This window comes from Cornus florida, unplaced genomic scaffold, assembly GCF_030987335.1.
Source record: "Cornus florida cultivar Cherokee Brave unplaced genomic scaffold, ASM3098733v1 CherokeeBrave_3.0.0_Hap2_Chr11, whole genome shotgun sequence".
Taxonomy (NCBI): Eukaryota; Viridiplantae; Streptophyta; class Magnoliopsida; order Cornales; family Cornaceae; genus Cornus; species Cornus florida.
In genome coordinates, this window is record NW_026775581.1 from 99,835,163 (window position 1) to 99,855,265 (window position 20,103).

The window sequence follows — 20,103 nt, forward strand, 5'->3', positions numbered from 1 at the left end:
ATGAGTGATACAAATAATTGGTGGCTAATCTTAAAAAGAGATCGAGTTAATGTTTATAAAGTCCAAGTAACAGGTATTCTGCCAGAATTATTTCATATGTGTACGTATATATTTACAAGAAATTGTGCATCTATTAAATTTTACATAATCATACTCTGTTTTGGAGTGTTTCATGTGTGTTTTTTATTTAGTGATTTTCTTTTACTCCTTTGGGGGAAAATTTGAGATAAGGTGGGTTGATTTTGAACACCATATAATTATATTAGAATATTTTGTTTGTGGGTTTAACTTGGAAATGTGGAGGCTGATCTGAAAATGAGATTAAAGTTGCTCAAAGATTTAAGCAATGGGTATTATATACACACACACACATATGCAAGACGTGAATGTACTTGGCAAATCTTTCTTCGCCAAAACAGTTAAAGAAAGACCGTTGAGAGACGTTTGTCATCCATATGTGGCCTCAAAATTCGTAGAGACTTGATCATCTCTCTCTCTCACGCTCTAATATTGCGTGCTCGACTCAATTTGTTCAATGAACCACACCTGCGTTTTTGGTTGGATGCAATCTTTGCCAGATTTTTCGGTAAGTATTGGCCAAATTTTATTTTCTTCAACATATGTATGCATATGTGGTTATTTGTATCACTTTTGTTTCGGCAAACGAAACGCTCTGTATGCGAGAGAGACTTTAGTCACATCCTTTTCTTATTCTTTTGTACGTTTTGGTCCTATAACAAGTACAATATTTACCTAAACTTTTTCAAGCAATATCCACTTGGGTCCCACAAAGCCCACTATTTTTATTCTCTCAACTCTCATTTTGGTTGAAGAGATCTTCTTCACAAATTCCAAGGTGACCCTCTTCTTTCTCTTGCTCAATCTATCGCTCTCACCTTTCCTCCACACACACACACACACACTCTTTCTCTAACTGCTAGGTTTGTAGTTTAATTACCTCATAATGTTCTGTTTTGTGAGTGTTTCCTGTGTTTTCGGTGATTGTGTTAGATTTTCAGGTAAAAAGAATGGAATTCTTGAGGTGGGTTGATTTGGGTACTCTTCAAGTTGTATTTTCTCATCATTGGTTTTTGTCTATGTTTGTTTGATTTTGGTTTTCAGCTTAATTAAAGGTTTCATCTTTTGAGGTGGGTTCAACTTGGGTACTTCTACAATGTGATTTCTCCACAGTTTCATTTGTTCTTTTTTGGTTATGATCTTCAGTTCAAAGCTTTGATGATTTGAGTTAAATTGAATGTGAGTGAATTCAAAACTGTGTGTGTGTGGGTGTGTGTGTGTGTGTGTGTGTGTGTGTGTTTGGTTTAGCCATTTGATGTCTTATTGTTTTATGGTCTTGATCTCTAGCCAAAAGAATTGTTTTTTGAGGTGGGTTGAATTGGATACTTCTAAATTTGTTTTGTCTTGGAAAAAGAATCAGTTTTGATTTCTAAAAAGGGGAATGTAGGTGTTGTGGTAGTGAGTTTTAGTGGAGATGGGATCAGATAAATTTTGTAATTGATGAGAAGATTGGTAAATTGAAATGGGATTTGTGTTGAAGGACTGAGAAATGGGATGATGAAAGGTGGGAAAATTGAGGAAAAGTTGATAAGTCCTCTGTTTCCTAGGCTTCACATCAATGATGCAGAGAAAGGAGGACCGAGGGCACCTCCAAGGAACAAAATGGCTCTTTGTGAACAGCTCAGTGTCCCTTCTCAAAGGTTTGCCTCTGGATCAGCATCAATGCTACCTCTTCCGCCCAACACTAGCTGCAACTTGGCTCCTTCAACGTCTCTGAGTCATGTGCGTTCGATATCTTATAAGGGTTTTTGTTCTTTAAGTGTGAATTTACAAGAAAATAACTCTTAAGCTATATGTTTGGTAACCTGGAATTTGTCGCTGGAATTGGAATTGGTTCAAACTTGAACTATTTTTTCTCCAATTTCGCACCAATTCCATGCTACCGAATATAGCTTTACTTCTTTTGGTGAAGCTATATATCTGTATATGCATACATTATTCTTTAAATGGTATGTTGGCAATGATCAACTTAGGTTTTAGCACTTTGCTATCATTTCTGAGAAAATGAAGCTTTTACTTTTTCTTTTCTGTTTTTAGGATTTTTATCCCATCTCATTGTATATACTAGAGACCATTGGTACTTTGTTTTATCCATGGTGAACAGAATGTATTTCTTTGTTTCTCAGAATCTATTATATATATTATGGATGGTACTTTAAGTGTGACCTTGGGATGTTCTATTGCTGTTTTATTTTTTAAAATATTTTAGCATTTTTTTCTCTTTTTCTTCAACGTATTGTGACTTTAAGGTTCTTCAGGGTTCAGAAACTAATTGGATGATTATTTACTCCTAATACTGCTTAATCGTGGTAATCTTAATACATTTCAGGAAGAAAAGCTACAAACTTTTCAGTTCAATAGAAGTTGATTGTTGTCAAGATAAGCCTCAGGCAATCACCTAGATAAACCACTGCAATATATATTATGTGCAACTCCCTCATGCCAGCAGAAGCATCAATTTTACAATACCTCTACTTTATTTATTTTTATTTTTTATTTTTTTACCACTCTGATTTTGGGGAAGTTTGAGCTTCCCTTTCCTTTGTCATATATTACTCTGTTTTTTTCTTCTACTTTTTTTTTTTTTTCCTCCTCTCTCTCTTTGGTTGTCCCACTTAGATCGAATTTTGATGGAGCTAATTATACCTCCTGAGAAATTAGGACTAAGATATTTCTGAAGTCCTTAAATAAAAGGGTATGGCAGCCTGTAGAAATAGGTTACAGATTTCCTACAAATGAGAATGGGACGTTTGTCTCATATTGCACAAGGGTTTTTGTGCATTTTATTTTGTGGCTTTCCATAAATTTCCTGTGTTTACTAGATAACTTTTGTGAGGTTTAAACGCACTGTAGTTATACTGGTTTTGTATTAAGAACATGGAAATATGGTTTTTTTTACTTTATGAACCCGTGCTGTTTCCCTTTGTCTTCTTACACCAAGTATTCGTGGTTGTAGAGTGGTGGCCCTGAAATGAGTTTGTATTCCCCCTTCTGCAACTCACCTGTATCTCCTCATTTGGCTGAGAGACTTCATTCTTATTCTTCTGGTGGGGTGAATTTTAATACCACATTGACTAATCTAGAAAGGCAGCCAGAAAAACCTACAAATGATCAGATTTTGAGTGCCACGGGCCATTTCTCAACAGCTTCCAAGTGCAGTTTTCTTCGACAACATGGTTTTTTAAACTCTAGGAACTCTTCTGTAAAGAAGCTTGACGATAAGGATCATTTAAGGGTCCTGGCCTCTGGTCAGTTAGGAAGAACTCCAAACTGCAGTAATAGTTGGCAAAACATGGATAAAGAAAAACTCATTTCCTCAGGCACAAACTCTCCTAAAAATCTTCAAATTTCTTGTGAAAAGCAGAAGAAGCGGACTAGCACTACAGATTTAAACTTGAGGCCACATTTGAGAATCGGAACTGAGGAGAAACCAGAAGAGTCTCAGACTAGTCAACCCTCTGGCAAAAACCATGCTTCAATTTTGTTAAATGGAGATAAGATTTTGGTAGATGCATCTTCAAGTCCCCGGGATAGAGATAGGATTTCTGAACAAGCAAAGGGAGGTCTTTTTTTTTTTAACCTAGGAAAGAGAAACAACTTGGCGGCTGATATAAGCAGATTAAATGATTCCAATTCACAGTTACATCAAGAGTGTGAAGTTCTGCAAGAAAAGAATGTCCTTATAGATGATGCTTCAGCAAAGCCCAAAAAGGCCATAGAAAAAATAAATGCTTCCATTTCGGAAGGACTATCATGTCCTAGACCATCACTTGGAGACAATCGTCAAGGTCCTAACAGGATTAAAAATGCTAGTGAGTTCCATGAAGATTGGCAAAGTGGTTCTTCACAAGCAGGCGATGTAGACAGAAACATTGATGTCTCAGACACCTCCATGGTGGACTCTATATCGAGTTTGGATATATCCCCTGATGATGTTGTGCAAGTAATAGGTCAGAAACAATTCTGGAAAGCAAGAAGAGCTATTGTCCAGTAAGTTTCTCTGACTGGCGGTTGCTATTTACATTGCTACATCTTGACAAATTTGAAATTTATGAATCTTACCATAGTTTGTGGAGCAGATTGCTTCTCTAGACTAAATTCAAGTAAATTTAGACTTTCAATTGTTTCCATGCGCATTTAATTGTGGAGTTAATTAGTCGTAGATTATGATCATGATTTATTCCATTCTGCTTCTCATTTAAAGTGTTCTATGAGTATGAACTGATTCCACACATAGGTCTACAAGTTGTTGAAAATCAAAATAATCAATATCCGTATCATTGTCACCATATACATTTTATTGTTTTTGTTCTAACATCCATGTGTATGTTATCTGTTTGTTGTCTTTGTTTTGGAATCATTGTTAGATCTCTTTCTCAATATATATATATATATATATATATATATATATATATATATATATATATATATTTATGTATGTATGTATGTATGTATGAACACACACATTGCTCATGATAGAGAGACTACAAAATTCATTGTTCTGAATGCCCTTTCCTATCCATTAATTTCATAGAAGCAAACAGCTTCATTTTTCAGAAAATAAATCAGACTAATGCATCAATATATTTTCATTTTTTACACAAAAAAATAATTTTTACCCAAGACTAATTTAATTCTCTTCACCATATTAGGTATGTCTCCACTCAACACCCTGTGTAGGCATACACACTGGGTGCTGCAATTTTCATTGATTGCTTTGGAGGATTTGTACCTTCAATCTATTATTTGTGAGTACAGTGTCCAACAGATGGCTAGATTTGGACTGTAATAGAACTATGAGAATGAATAAAAAAAAGTAGATCAGTAGAAGATGATGTAGAAGGGAAAAAATAAAAAAGAGGATAATAAGTATTGGGATGATTATTACTTTTGGGTTTCCATAGGATTATTCCATATACTATGGTAGACTTATTCCCGTTAAGTGTTTTTTTTTTTTTTTTTTTTTTTGTGTCATTGGCAAGAAACTCACACACACCCACTTTGCTCCTTTGGAGACTCAAACCCTCACCATCCACTTTGGGAGGTAGAGGAGATACCACTGGGCCACAAGGCCCTTGGTTTATTCCCGTTAAGTTAGTTCATCAGAACTTACTGCCATTGAGATTGTTCCTGCCATTGTTTTTGTGCCTTCAGGTTCTAAATATGAACTTAGGTTCTGGTGTTCAAACATTCGGGGGAAATTAATATGATTGCATATTTAGCTGTTGGTCCATATATGTGGAGGATTTGTTTCATTGATGAGAATATATTGCAAGGTTACTCTCAGAGTGAATATATTGGTGAAGAACTTCAAGTTATGCAAAGCTGTAATAGTTCCAATAGCTTGTTATGTCTCTCATTAGTATTATTTGAAAAGGCTTATCACCTCACCAACCCAATCTCTGTAGTCATTCAAAAGCAAGCTGAATATTATAGCTAGTGGTTTAGTTCCACTAACTGAAAAGTGCATGAGGGTGGAAGGACTTCAATTATGAATTATCGAGAGCAAGCATTATCAATTAGAAAATTATAATCCAGTTAAGCATAAAATGGTGGTTATACAATAAAAATAGAGGATATATTTTGGGTATATAAGGACTATGAAGAGTTAGAAAAGAAGATAGGTGGAGAATTTTATTGTGTTATCCACCAATGCTTATTTGGACTTGGTTCCATGTGAGTAGTACTTCTCAGCAACCTTGTACTTCCGAGTTCCGACCATGCCATCAGTTTGAATGTTGGTGTCTTGGTATGAATGATCATGTTTGCAAAGCACTTGGCAAGTCGAAGATTTTTTTTTCTCTTTGGCTTTTTACGACATTCTTCTTTTTCATCCGTCAATGTGTTCCTATTTTTTTTTTGGACGTAGTTATTGGTGCTATACTATGGCTACCATTGTAGTTGAGCTTGTTGGGTCCATTCATGTTGTCCCTCTCATGAATAACAAGATCTAATGTAACAATTTTAAGGCCAAATATAAGCCAGATACCAATTGTGATATTGACAGTTAATGTAACTGTAACATGATCTGAATTTCCAACATATAACAAAATTCGTATATAACTATCAATTATAAGATACCTCTTTTAGACAGGAAATCTTAGCATGTCACTTGGGGAAAAAAAGGAAAATCTTAGAATGCCTTTTATCTCGGCTTCTTAGCATCAGCTATGCCAATTGTTCTCCTCCCATCATGGTCTTATCTGGTGCCATTTCTTTGTTAAACCATTAATCATCGTAATTTTCCCGAGCCTCAACCTGTGTTATTTTCAGCCTTCTTACTGTCCTTAAAGCATCTCTACTCGAACCAAATTACACTTTTCAAGCGCAGTCACTGGATTCGTTACAGAAGATCAATTATATTGGTTTATTTTGTCGAGTTTTTGCCCTTAACCAGTGTTACCTCTCCTCTAACCTTCCATAGATGCATTAGTATCTAGTGCCCTTGATGATAATCAATTCGTATTGAGGGTGTTCTGTGAGAAATTGATTACCACAGAAATGCAGAGTTGTCTCCAGAAGACATCCAATTTGCAAATAATGCTTATAATTGAACGAATATGTATATACTTGTGCACCTTCATTAGAAATCTGTTTTCCAGCGTTTAATCAACTCCGATGCTACTATTTCAGTCAGCAAAGGGCCTTTGCGGTGCAACTATTTGAATTACATAGATTAATAAAGGTAAGCTGGTTGACTTAGTTAAAGTGCTTTGTTTTTGTGAAATGAGATATATTTTTCTTGGTTTTTTAATTCAGAGTTTGAGGAAAGGTGGTTTATGATGAAATAGGTGCAAAGATTAATTGCCAGATCACCAGATCTATTGCTCGAAAATAACCTCTATTTGGGCACAACTTCAATGGAAGTATCTCCTGCGAAGAAGTTTAGGTCAAATTATGTTCTAGAACCACCACCTTCAATTGCTAAGCAAAAAGAAGATTCTCAGAAGCCAAATCCCACCAATGAATGTTCAGTGGAGAAAGCAGTTAGAAATCCTCGTCCTTCTCTCAATAGTGATACGAACAAAATATGTGTTACCCAGCAATCAAAGTGCGAACCTTATTCAAGAAATGCAGCACCAGCTGCTGTAGCTAGTAACGCCAAACCAGCACCTTGGTGTTCTTCCCCACCCCCTGGAAATCAGTGGCTAGTTCCTGTAATATCACCTTCCGAAGGACTTGTTTATAAGCCCTATGCAGGACCATGTCCTCCAACTGCAGGTTTCATAGCGCCAGTTTATGGTAGCTATGAACCAATGAGCTTAACTCCAGAGGGCGGAGACTTTTTGAACAAAGCCCATGGTATTCCTTTTCCTCACCAACAAGGGATTGTAACTCTTCCAGGCACTCTTCCACCTGATCAGACCTACTTTCCACCATATGGCATGCCACTCATGAAGCCATCTGTTTCCCGTTCAGCTGTTGAGCAGACGAATCCATTTCCTAGAGCCGAGTCAAATAAGCAGGATAATCAGCTCTGTGTTGGCGACCTTAACTTCATCCCCTACAAAAGCTCATTTAACATTGCAAGCCAGAAGAGTGGGGTGATCTCATATTGTGTTAGGAAGTTGCAGGCATCCAAAGAGAGTGAGTCGCAGGGCTGTACAGCAAGTAGTCCTGAGATGGAGAAACGAGATCCACTGCCTCTTTTTCCTACTTCACCACAATCTCAGGCTTCGGATCAACCTGCTAGGACACACACTGCTGATGAGCAGACGCGGGTCATCAAGGTTGTTCCTCACAACCCTAGAGCAGCTTTTGAGTCAGCAGCTCGGATTTTCCAGTCCATACAAGAAGAAAGGAAACAGTAGCACGACTAGCTCATCATCTCATATCACGGCAAATAACTTTGTATCTAGCCAACCCTGCAATAAATGACCATTTTCTTTGCATGTCATAGAAGTGTTTGAAGTCTATTATCTTTTTCTTTGTTCTGATCATATGTCAGTTACCTGTATATATTTTTCACAAAGATTGGCAAACTGATCAGTTCGCATTTTTATTCCCAATAGGTAACTGCAGTAAATATTTCCTCCATTTGTTTTACATTGGCTGTTATGTTCATGAACTAATTCTTATCATTCTGGTACTTTGTTCAATAACTGATTAAAGCAACAGCATCACTGAGCATGTCAAGAATCGTGGTGATACAAACTTCCCTCCCTTTCTCATATCATGCAGTGCTAATATTATCAAATCCTTCCAATGCATTCAATAGAATAAAATTTTCATCACTATTTTGTTAGTAGATTTTTTTTTTTTTTTTTTTTTTTTTTTCCTCCTAGTTAGTACTCACACACACATGCCTCCTGACCTCTCTTTGAGAAGTAGGAGCTTGGTACCACTGGCTTGTTCGTATTTTGTTAGTAGATTTTCATAGTGATTCAATCTGAAGGAGAGCAATGCATTTACGAATCTTGATTTTCTTATGGAACAGCTGCTATGTCATTATCAGCTTAAGGTTTCAGGAAGTTCGTTCCTGAATTTTCAGATCCATGGTTGAACTGTCCTAATGATTTCTCTCTTTTCTATCAGACCGACCACAATTACCAACCGTAACACAAGCTACTGTCACCTCTCAGCATTTCGACCTTGAATGTTTGTTAACATGGTATCAAAAGACTACATTCTAACTCGTTCAAACTCTTACCATTACATTATACACCACATGCTTGGTCCCCTCGTGAAGGGAATTCTAATTATTAAAGTAATAAATGAATATTATAAAAATAAATCGAGTCGAAGATTAAAAAAAAAAAAAAAACTCGAAGTTGGAACAGTAATTCATGCCCAGCAATAACATTAGTATAATAACTGTGTGTATTAAACAAGTAGATTATTTTTTGCGACTAAGTCAATGGTAAAGTAACTTAAAGAATGAAAAACTTCCACTAACATGTATTGAAATTGAGTTATCAATTAATACAGGTGGCTAAAGCTACAAATATTGGCGACATTGACTGGTCAGAAATGGCGATTAGAATTCTTTCATCTTTGTAGGCCCCCAGCCAAGGGCGGAGGGAGGGGTGGGTGAGGGTGGGCTTCAGCCCACCCCAAAAAAAAAAAATTTCTTTTTTTTACTATACTACTTTCAGCCCACCCCAAAAAAAAAAAATTAGCCCATCCAAAATTAGCCAAATCCTAAATTAACCCACCCCAATCAGCAATCTTGGATCCGCCTTGCCCCCAGCCCCAGCTGAGCAGGAATTCGGTATGTCCGGTGCACCACCGGACACATCATATATATTCTCCCCCAGCCACACAACTTCTCTTTGAACACTGATGTAATGTTACAATATATTCATTGAAGCGAAAAGCCTTGTAAGCGTTCACCTACACCCTTCTCTCCTGTGCCAAAATTTTGTGACCTGGAAAAAATTTCAGATTTTCTTTTAACAAACAAATTAACAGTACATAGCAAGAACTAATCAAATCAAGATCATGAAAAATAATTTTTATATATATAGAGAGAGAGAGAAAGAGAGAGAGATTAAGTACCGAACTAGAGAGAGGATTCCATAATTTCAAACTGGAATCACTGAAGCTCCAGGACGCAAACACACTCAATGTGAGGAGTGTGAGGGAACATGTCTACTGGCTGCAGACTTTTTAGCTCGTAACATCCTTTTATATTTCTCTCTCGCTCTACCTGAAAAAATTTCAACATATCAGATTAGCGAAAATAAAAGAGAAGTGATCCAGTGGTAGGAGACCAGTACATACCACACCATGACAGAGGTAATCAAGGTCACGCGCGCACGTGGCAGGATTACACGACACATAAATAATTCTTGGGGCCTGAAGCTTCAGTAAGAATTTAATCAACTTCATGTGCATACCTGGACGGTTCGGATCTGCACGAATTGTTGCATTAGAAAGCAGATGAGAAACCTAGAGCTATATTTTCACATGTGAATGAATATCAAGTTGATATATTTCATGGAGATGACACATGCTTCAAGCATAAAATGAAAAATACACAGTACAATAGTAACCGTTGATATCTCAATTTAGTAGTAACAAATTTCCCATTGGAACTTTATGAGGCAAAAAAAAATGAGAAACTATTTCCTATAAAAAAATTTGATGACCATGAATTCCTTTTATGTTTCAGTTCACTTTCTTTCAACAGAACAGATTCAAGGAGGGAAAAGAGAACAGGTTTTATATTAACAATCTTCACAAGGAATACATTTTCGTGTTACAACAATTTGTTAGGTCCACCAACTTCTAACCGCAAGATCCATTATGATGAATTTCAAGAAGCAAAATGGCAACGATTATAATTCTTATTGCTGCTTCTTGCTACAACGTACACAAGATCCCAACCACAAATTTCAGCAATAATTTGCAGAATTTAAGCTGATAAATTAAGGGACTGTTACCCAAGACTCTATTTAAGTCAGACTATGAGCAGTAAACTAGACCTAAAGGAGGCTGAATAGGTCCTGTGGCTATTAATTTCAAATTTTAGTAATTTGCTAAATGTTTGCTGACTGTGATTTGAACATTTAGTTCGTTTCAGCTATCTTATAGCAAGTATTCAATCACACAATCACAAAAATAAATAGAGAATACACATGAGTTTTAATGCTGAACATCCTAACTAGGGAAAAACCACGAGACTTAATCTAGCTATGAACAATGTACTATGAAAAAAAGGTTACAACTAGGTTGACCGTTCCCACACCCCAACTCCTAGTCACCTCTTGACACAGACTGTAGCCAAACTCACACCGAGAATCTAGAGACTTTTGATCCTCTTCATTAACAAACTTCGCTCCTCATGCCATTTGCTTCGCCATGGTTGTCCAAATCTTCTGCTCAATATTTTGGATTGGTTGAATTGATTTGCCTCGACAGTCAAATGTACTTCTCCTTGTTGAAAACTCAATCATGTATGATGCAGGATAAAGGAAACCCTAAATTGAGGGTTTCTCTCTCTAGATGATTAGAGGCTTATATATCATACCTAGTCACAGCCAATATAGGTAGCCCACACAGTTTAGCAGGTTAAATCCTTGTAGGAATCTATTTTGAGAGATTTTCCAAAAATAAACTTCTATTACGTTCAATTGGTGGACTGAGTTTCTATCAGTCCACCAATCCATCAAAGCATACTGGAGAGACCTTTGAACGATTGAGCCATCCATCAACGTTCACTATTTTTCAATAGAAACTTAGTTAGAAAACCTTTTCAAAAATCATAGTGTAAAGAACCAATTTATCAAAATAAGTTTATACCAAGATAAAAACTATGTCATCTAAAAACTTAAGGTCATTTTACATGTGCCCTAGAAATGTGATTGATCGTGCAGATTTTGCTCGCTAATCTGCATCTACATTATCTTTGCTGGTTGTACTTCATGACTTGTGACATTTTGGCACATTACAACCAAGGTTTTAAGTAGGAAATTGCCAATACACGACTCATATTACCTAACAAAAGCGAAAAAATATTAAGAAAGCAACCCAATAACCTAACAATTAGAATTGAAAGATTATCATATAATAAAACTCCATAAAAAACGAAAGGGGCACGCCATGAAATGATAACGTAATTCGTAACTCAGAAGGAATACATTTCAGACTCGTAACAAACCCGTATATGTAATACTAAAAGTAAATGTTCCAGATCTTTTCTATTTTCAGTCTAATTTAACAAAGCAGCCATATGGCACAATATCCTTCAGAAAACAACATGAAAGCTTTCAAACAGCATGATTTTAGCATTCATTAAAGTAGAGGTGAAGCAAGATAATCAACAGAGACTAAGACCATAACCTGATATGACAACGTCAGGCTTGGGAAAATTTTTGCCAAAATTTTCATCAATTTTATTAAGATCCCCTTGGATAAAGGTAGCGTTGCAAATATTATTCAGTGTGGCATTTCGACGAGCATCGGAGACGGCTTGAGGAACTACTTCATAGCCATATACGTTTCTGACCCTGACAAAAGAAAACCAAGAAGCATAACACTGTAAGATTCCTCGAAGTTTACATCTAAAACTAAAAGAACACGAGATTTACCTTCTGGCAAGTGTCAGCCCAATGGTGCCAGTTCCACAAAAGAGGTCAAGAACAATTTCAGTGCCATCTCCTCTGAGACCAGCATAATCTTCAATAAGTCTATAGAGAACCTCTGCCTGAATGTTGGTAAAGTTTTTGCATTTACTGTCATAAATTATATCCATGAAGTGAAATGGGAATAAGGAAACTGGAGCAAGCAATTACAGAAATTATTAAAAGAATGAGGAGAGAGCAAATCATATTTTCTTTTTTGGTTGCATACCTGGTGTGAATTAGTCTGAAAGAAGGAGTTTGCTGAAATTTGAAATGTAAGGCCTCTCAAAATCTCTGTAATAGTAGATTTTCCATGTAAAGTGTATTCGTCCTCCCCAACAGCTATGTTACTGACAGAAGAATTTACGTTGTTTACAACGCTCACCTATGCGCCAGCACAAAAGAGAAACAGGAAATCATTTTTATGAAATGATAATTTGAATGGTGACACGAGTAAAACTGAGGAAATATGAATAGAGTGTAATGTTGTGATATATATGTATATATATTTAATGTTAAAAGAAAAAGAAATAAAGTTGGTGGGCCCCACCAATATATTAAACATAACAAAAGGCCTTATGGCCATTACGCAGACCATTTATTCTCTCTCTGTGCATCTCTCTCGTCCGATTCCAGTGACTTCCCTTTTCTTCTCTCTTTTTTCTTTTCTAATTTCAAGCTTTGATTCCTCCTTCCATACTTGGAATTTTTTGGGTGCCGTTTGCGACAAATCGAAGAGCACGGCGAGATCTACGTGTGAGTACCAACAATTTCAGTTTTGGTGCACTCTAGGGAGTTTGAAATTCTAGGGTTCTTCGGCTCAAATTGGGGGCTTTCATCAATTTGAGGTAGGGGTGTTCTAATCTATAATTTCTTGGCCTTTGGTGAATTTTTCCCCTTAAATTTGATCCTAAGCATGCTAAATTTTAATTACTTAGCTTCTTGTTGTTGTAGTTATGTGTAATTAAAATGATAATTGTGTTCCATGTGTTATTTGATGTCATATACACGTCTATTTTCATTACGGTAAATGAGCATGCTTAGTGTTTGATATGTTGTATGTTCCATGATTATTTATTTAATTATTGTCTTGAAGAAAAAAAATGGGTGCTATGGTTATAAATAAATAAAGTAAATGAATGTTTAGAAATTCTTATTGAATTGTGATGATGATGTAAATGGAATGTGTAAAAACCTATAGTTGAATTGATAAATTGAAACACACACATTCATGCATTCATTGGGAAAGAGAAAAGGGGGAAAAATATTTTTAGAACAAACGAAATCATTTTGGGGAAAATATTTTCTAAAAGTGTTGCAAAAACCGGACGCCTAGGAGGCGCCTAGTGGTCCGTGATGTTGGTGTAGTCTAGAAGGGAATGTAGTTGAGTTAACTAGGCCGGATGCGACGCCTTGGAGGTGCCTTTTGGTCGTGGATAGTTAACCAACCTTCCTTTCGTGATGCCATGGAGGTGCCTTGGGTCGGATTACACTAACGGTTTGGTTGTTGAAACGGAATTGTTTCGGAAACGGGGAGTGGCATAGGCATGACATTGCACTTCATGGTACATGTGGGAAATTTGTGGTTGGATGTTATTTATACCATACTTGTTATTGTAATTGAGATTATGTTTTTCTAATGGTATGACCCCGTCCCTTTTTATCTATTCTTTATGTGGGATTCACGGGGATATAAGAAGGTGTCTTAGACACTTCCTACTGAGCTTATGCTCACCCCATTATTTTTTAACATTTTTCAGGATATGGAAAAGAGGTGGTGGACGACGATCCACCACAGGTTTAGACGAGCTTGAAGACCCATTTTATTTTGCTATCTTTTGTATTAAAACCTTAATATTTTGTAATGTACTCTTAACTATTTTGTGAAACTCTAGTTTAATGGGTACAATGTTGTAAGCTATGGACTTTTAAATTCTAACTACATTTTTGGACTATAAATTGATGTAACTAAAGTATGTCCCTTGTTTGGATGAGATGGAGGAACGGGACTTTTGTATGTATGTAACCATTTTGGGAATGTAATATAATATCTGTATTGTGCGTTGGAACAGAATAGGTTAGATTTAAGACCCAGTGAGGCCGTGCATTTATTTTTGTATTTCAACAGGTTATAGAGGGACTTTTTCTGCGGAGGTCATGCTGAAATTTTTATAGATTTTATTATTATTTTGATATCTTTTCGGGTCGTTACATAGAGATTCAACACAAAGACTAAAAGTATCTACAAAAAATGTTCTATGCAGTTTAATGGGAACATTTCATTAAAGTGGAAGTTTTTGTCCTATTGTGTTTTGCTTTTATTTCCAAAGTAACTACAAAAAAATGTTCTATGCAGTTTAGTGGGAACATTTCATTAAAGTGGAAGTTCTTGTCCTATTGTGTTTTGCTTTTATTTCCTTATGTATATATCTTTTAACACTTTAAATTCCCCCCTCCCCCGCGCAGGAATTGTTTGCACCTAGCATGAATCAATCCTGAGACCTGATGCTTCATGCGGCACCAGGGCCCAAGTTTTTTCCAACTAGGCCAACCCCTTTGAGTTGAATCAAGGAGTGTTTCGAAGGGTGAATAGAGAAAAATATAGTTTTGGCAAGGTTATCATTTTCCACCATCATAATGGTCTCAAAAGAGATTCCCTTATAGATGGAAATTTGGAGCGATGCTGAAACATTAAAGCATAACAAAAGCTCATTTATTCTATCAATCAGAATTTATATACCGCAAGCCCCAAATGAGAAGTCAAAACTATGGGTGCATTGTAACTTTTAAAAGGAACTCGCTCAAGAGTTGCCAAATCACTTATCAGATAGGGGAAAACACTTAATACTCCAATCAACCTTGAATGAAAATAAATTTTTTATCATACAAACCACTTCAGGAATGGCTGAAATTTTCTCAACAAGGGGCTTCAGCAGCTCTGGTTTGTAAGATGAAGTCACAAAATTAACCATAAGTTCAGGCAGACCAGTCTTGACATCCCTGAAAATATATATAGTAATCATAGTAAGGAAATATTAACCGAGAACTAAAAGCTTTGCATTGATTGTTATGTGATGCATGCATTGATTGAGAGAAATGAAATGATGGGAATTCTGTCAGATATTTAAAGCTATTAAAAACAGTATCATGCTATAAAAACTCATTTTCTATCTTTACGTCCATGAACATCTTCTTTCAACTAAGAAATTCAGCTTCCACAATCGTATGAGTTTATATATATATATTTCACATGATTTTAACAAACTAAAGTAAAATTCAAAAAAAAAATAATAATAATAAAATCCTTATATATATGTATATTAATTCATGATTCATTTTCTTTTATTTTTTCTCTCTCTTCTTCCAGTTTATCTATTCTGATAATATTACAACACAGATTCAACAATAATGCCATACAAATGGAGAGGAAGGGTTCATGAAACTCCTATGCACGTCTTCTTGCATGCAAAATGAGTGTACGTTTATGCAAGTACAAATACAAACTTATAGCATGCCTAAAGGACCAAAATGAAGCCCAAGATGATTGCAATAGAAATTATAGTGTTCAGGGTACCTGCCACTTCTGAGCATTAGATGCTTAAGAAATCCAGCATGGGAGTGAACATCGTAAGGAGAAAGGCCTAATTTTGGGTCTCTCCAACAGTCTTGAATAGCTGCGAGAACCTATGAATTTGAAATCCAAATCAAAGAGACAGACAGGAAAGAGCAAATTCTTCTGGTATGGATCAGCATACTTCCAGTATCTTTGGATGATTAACAAAGCTGTATATATTACTTAATACAACTGGATAAATTAGATACACTGCAAGCCTCATTGAATAGAACGTAGATCTTAATCCAAATGGCACACTGAGGAAAAATAAAAGATTTCAGAAATCTCGACAAACCAACCAGCTACGCAAGCGTTAAGCACTTGAGCCACTTGCTTTTGTTAGGTTTCCCGCAACTAAAATAAATACAATGATGCCACAGTTGACACTTAAATTGTACTTTACCTAATGAACGATCATGTCAAGAGACCAAGACAAGACTTATATAAACCTAAAGAAATTACCAAAAAAAAATTTTAAGAAATTTGGTTCTTTCATTTTTGACTAACAAAAAAAGATGTTGTGGAGTGTGGTCCAGACTACAAATTCATATTAATCCAGATGAACTTTTTAAATATGCTAGGAATTTATCATTTACACTTTACCCAGCTGCATCATCGATATAGAATAATTAAACAGATGGACTCGATGCTTACTTTATCCAAATCTAAAAAGAATGTAACTCTAACAATGATGGACAAAAACACTTGAGCTTCAAGCCTCCAAAGTTATGGAAACCAATTAAGAGATATTTAGATAACTTGGTCAAGGCAAGCAGAACCTCATCCACTAACTTTATGGGATATAGGCATGGAAGTATATGTGTCAGCTCTACATTTCAATTCAATTCTGGAAATCCAAAAATGGTCATTTTTTAGTAGTTATGTCTCTGAGAAATAATCCAGTACTTGAACTCATATATGCGTGATGTGTTTAAACTACAATAAGTAGTTTTTAGACATGTTTTCTTTTCATTTAATTTTCTAGGTAGGAAACAAGCTGGGTGAGGTGGTAACCTCGGTAAGCATAAAATCACATAAAACATAAATCAGGAAGTATCTCTACCAAAAAAAAATGTAGTTGATTTTTTGCCCTCAGGAGGTGGGACTGGTTAATCATAAAAACATCTTACAAGTTCCATTATGGTAATTTGAGAACTTATCAAGAACAAGTTTTCAAAAGCCATTTGAAGTTACAAAAGCCTCTACTTGGATTAACCAATTCTATATTAGCAGCATAGAGCTACCAGTGTAGAGCACGGCCATAATCAGATATAATCAAATGCATCATACAGGGGTTACTAATTTCTTTGGTATAAGCTAAGCAAGTATTATCACAGACAAGTGGTTATAGTAGTTGATAAGCAGGTTTTAAGAAAGTATATATGCAGCCTTTAATAATTTGGACATTACATACCACATTGGCAGGCTCACTTTGTAACAAGCATTTGTTCACATTCAGAACTTTGTCAAAGAATCCAGGAGCATGAAGTCCCAATGCATAGCCATTGACATCATTGTTTTTATCTTGTAACAACTCTTTAGGTAGCCATTTCTGAGTACCAAATGAGAATTCCATCTGCAGAGCAAGAAAACAGGTCGATGTGGTCCATTTATTTTTCTTTTATTTGATATAGTGATGAAAGAGTTAATTTGGGTTGAATGATATAACATATGAGGACGACATATAGAAGTACCAACATAATAATGGTGACTTGTGATACTGTACTGATAGAATAAGGCACAAGGTGCTTTTCATAAGGTCATACATCAACCGTAGACCAAATGAAGACCCATTATGTGAATCTTGTAGCATCTATTATTGATTATTACATAATTAGTCCTTGATGGCAGGAGTTGAATACTTCTGCAGAAGATATTACAAAAAAGATCTTCTAATTTTATCTTGAAATCAATTATTCCTTCATTCTTTCTGATAATTGTCGCATGTCATTTTCTAATTTACGGGTCAATATGTTCAATATTTAATTGGTTTTGCCCGCTAAAGTTCCACATATAGATATGTAGTGATTCATAGAGTAATGAATACTCAACAAATGATGACTTTATCAAGAGAAGATTTACAATTTGTCTAATTTCAGATTTGGCAGTCATATTCACATAATATAAATCTCTACTGTTATTTCTGCAGTAAATGAAAGACAAAAACTTAAATATTGATTGATAACATTTCTATTTACTACATTTACAATTATCCTCGACCAACCAATTCACAAAAAAAAAAATACCAATTGATCGATTCTAACAAAATCCTTATCCATTTAGTTTGTAATGGAAAATGAAGTTCATATTTTCCATAAAGAGTGAGATTGGATAAATAACAGAGACTAAGGATTCTTGTGTACTGGTCGAGAAATATACAAAAATAAGACTTCTGCAATTCTCTCATCTTGTTTCTGCCTTAGCAAAAGACTGAGAGGATAAAAAAGAATTTGATGACTGAAGTAGAGGAGATGAACTGGATGTCAAATGTGGGAAAATGATGTGCAAAGAAAGTCTGTGAAAGAAATAACTAATAAAAGTATCAAGATTCAAGTTCTTTATCTTTTCTATAATTTTGAAATGGGGCATGTTACAAATTTAAAAAATTATACATATAAATTTAAAATATAAAAAAAGTGGAGTGGGGGCAGCTGCCCCCACGTGGCTCTGCCACTAAACCACTAGCACTTTTCTTAGTTGCGGAAGAGAGCAAGAGACTTCTACAAGAGTTTCATAGAACACTCAAACCAAATACAACAATGCACAACATGTGTTTAGGCTCTATAATTTACCTTGTTCCTATAATGAAATTGGATGTCGCAGGGAACAATGGGCTTCATGATGCTATCCAGGTCTTCATCAGAAAATTTCCCCACATGTACAGCCAACTCACGGACTTGCTGTTCCTTCGCTCTCACCTGGGCTTCATATAACAGATTCTGCGTTTTACAACCTCCACAATCTGAAGCATATTCACATGGGGCTTCAACAAAGTCCCAATGAGGGGATATTGTCTTCAATTTAGTCACCTGCACATCTTACAAACCATTACATCATTGTAAGGCCTTGAAAATTGGGTTGCCTAAGTCAATTATTCTTTTAATTTGGCTCATCAGTCATAAGCCATCACTTAGCATTTGGTGAAGCAAAGGTGGACAAACAAATAGAAATCCATTTTGTTTGGTAATACTGTAGATTAAGTACTAAAAAATTCAAGTGTTGAAGTTTTAATTGCTAATTGTAAAATAAGAATTTCTTTGCCACTTCAAGTGACAAGCATAGTACTGAAAATTATTTATTGAAAATTTTAATAGCTGAATTTTAAGTTCTAATTATAAATTAAGAAATCTTCAATTCTTTTAGAAATTTTATGTGCTCTACGATGAGTGAAGTCTCCATCACCTAAAGATTTTACATTACTTAAGTAAAAATTATTATTTTAAATGGTATCTCTATTGCATTATAAAATACATTTAGTTAAATAAGTATTGACTCTTTCTTGAATTAAGTACTGAATTGGTTATAGCACTCACCTAAATCAACATTCTCTTTAAGTGCAACATATTTCAAAGGATATCCAAACAATGTTATCAAACGCACTTAATTGGAATATTGGTAATTTGTTCATAATTTTAGCAATGAATTGAGTTATGAGATAAGTAGTGTGACCAAAATACTATGCTATTTGCTTTCAAAAGCAGTACTTCTAATTTCTTTTTTCTTCTATTTTTTTCTCATCAATAAAACAGAAAATTTGAAGAGAAAGGAAAGAAAACCTCAGCGTAACTGCCCTTTTTGCGTGTCACTCGGCCGATGAAGCGTTCACCGGGGAGGGCGCGATCGCACATGAGGACGAACCCAGTATCGGCCACTTTACACACTCCCTTCCCTTTGAAAGCTAGGGTTTCGCATTCAAGCTCTAATGTCTGACCTTTCTTCGGGAAATACGATTGACTCTTGTTAGCATTCTTGGTGGGTTTATTGTCATCGTTCAATTGATCCTCTTCTGAAACTTCAATCGGAGAAGAAGAGGAGGATGAGAGAGACGCTACAGAGCAAAAGGAATGTGATGTTGATGATGGAGTTGTTGTACGGAAGTTGTGAAGCCATGGATAAGAGTTTAGGCGCCGAAGGCCTACGCTAGGCATGGTCACCATTTTTTTTTTGGTTACGACTGCAAAAATGGAGGCAAAGGGGGGTTACGTTTGTTTTTGGTTGAGGATATAGGGTACTCCAGTAATTACGATAACTTCTAGAGGTTATTTTGGGTCGTGCAGGATTGCAGGGTATCTCGGTCGGATCTTGGACCTAAGACCTAAGAGCTAAGTCAGGCAAATTAAACGTGTC

At 35.7% G+C, this 20,103-nt stretch overlaps 2 protein-coding genes across 2 annotated transcripts; one reads left to right on the forward strand and one right to left on the reverse strand.

The window, feature by feature from the left end:
- The first annotated feature begins 950 nt into the window (after positions 1 to 950).
- LOC132281668 (protein EARLY FLOWERING 3-like) lies at positions 951 to 8,125 on the forward strand. Its single transcript, XM_059783346.1, has 4 exons — positions 951 to 1,839; positions 3,035 to 4,068; positions 6,712 to 6,763; positions 6,870 to 8,125. Exons 1-4 carry the CDS (start codon positions 1,573 to 1,575, stop codon positions 7,887 to 7,889), a joined length of 2,373 nt encoding a protein of 790 aa, XP_059639329.1. The 5' UTR covers positions 951 to 1,572; the 3' UTR covers positions 7,890 to 8,125.
- An 830-nt stretch (positions 8,126 to 8,955) lies between these two features.
- LOC132287083 (uncharacterized) lies at positions 8,956 to 19,944 on the reverse strand. Its single transcript, XM_059789576.1, has 11 exons — positions 19,533 to 19,944; positions 18,549 to 18,785; positions 17,171 to 17,332; positions 15,718 to 15,827; positions 15,035 to 15,143; positions 12,373 to 12,528; positions 12,111 to 12,226; positions 11,863 to 12,029; positions 9,802 to 9,932; positions 9,577 to 9,727; positions 8,956 to 9,446 (listed from the first exon to the last, which is right to left on the reverse strand). The coding sequence occupies exons 1-10, from the start codon at positions 19,911 to 19,913 to the stop codon at positions 9,614 to 9,616; spliced, it is 1,683 nt and encodes a 560-aa protein (XP_059645559.1). The 5' UTR covers positions 19,914 to 19,944; the 3' UTR covers positions 8,956 to 9,446; positions 9,577 to 9,613.
- Positions 19,945 to 20,103: the final 159 nt, after the last annotated feature.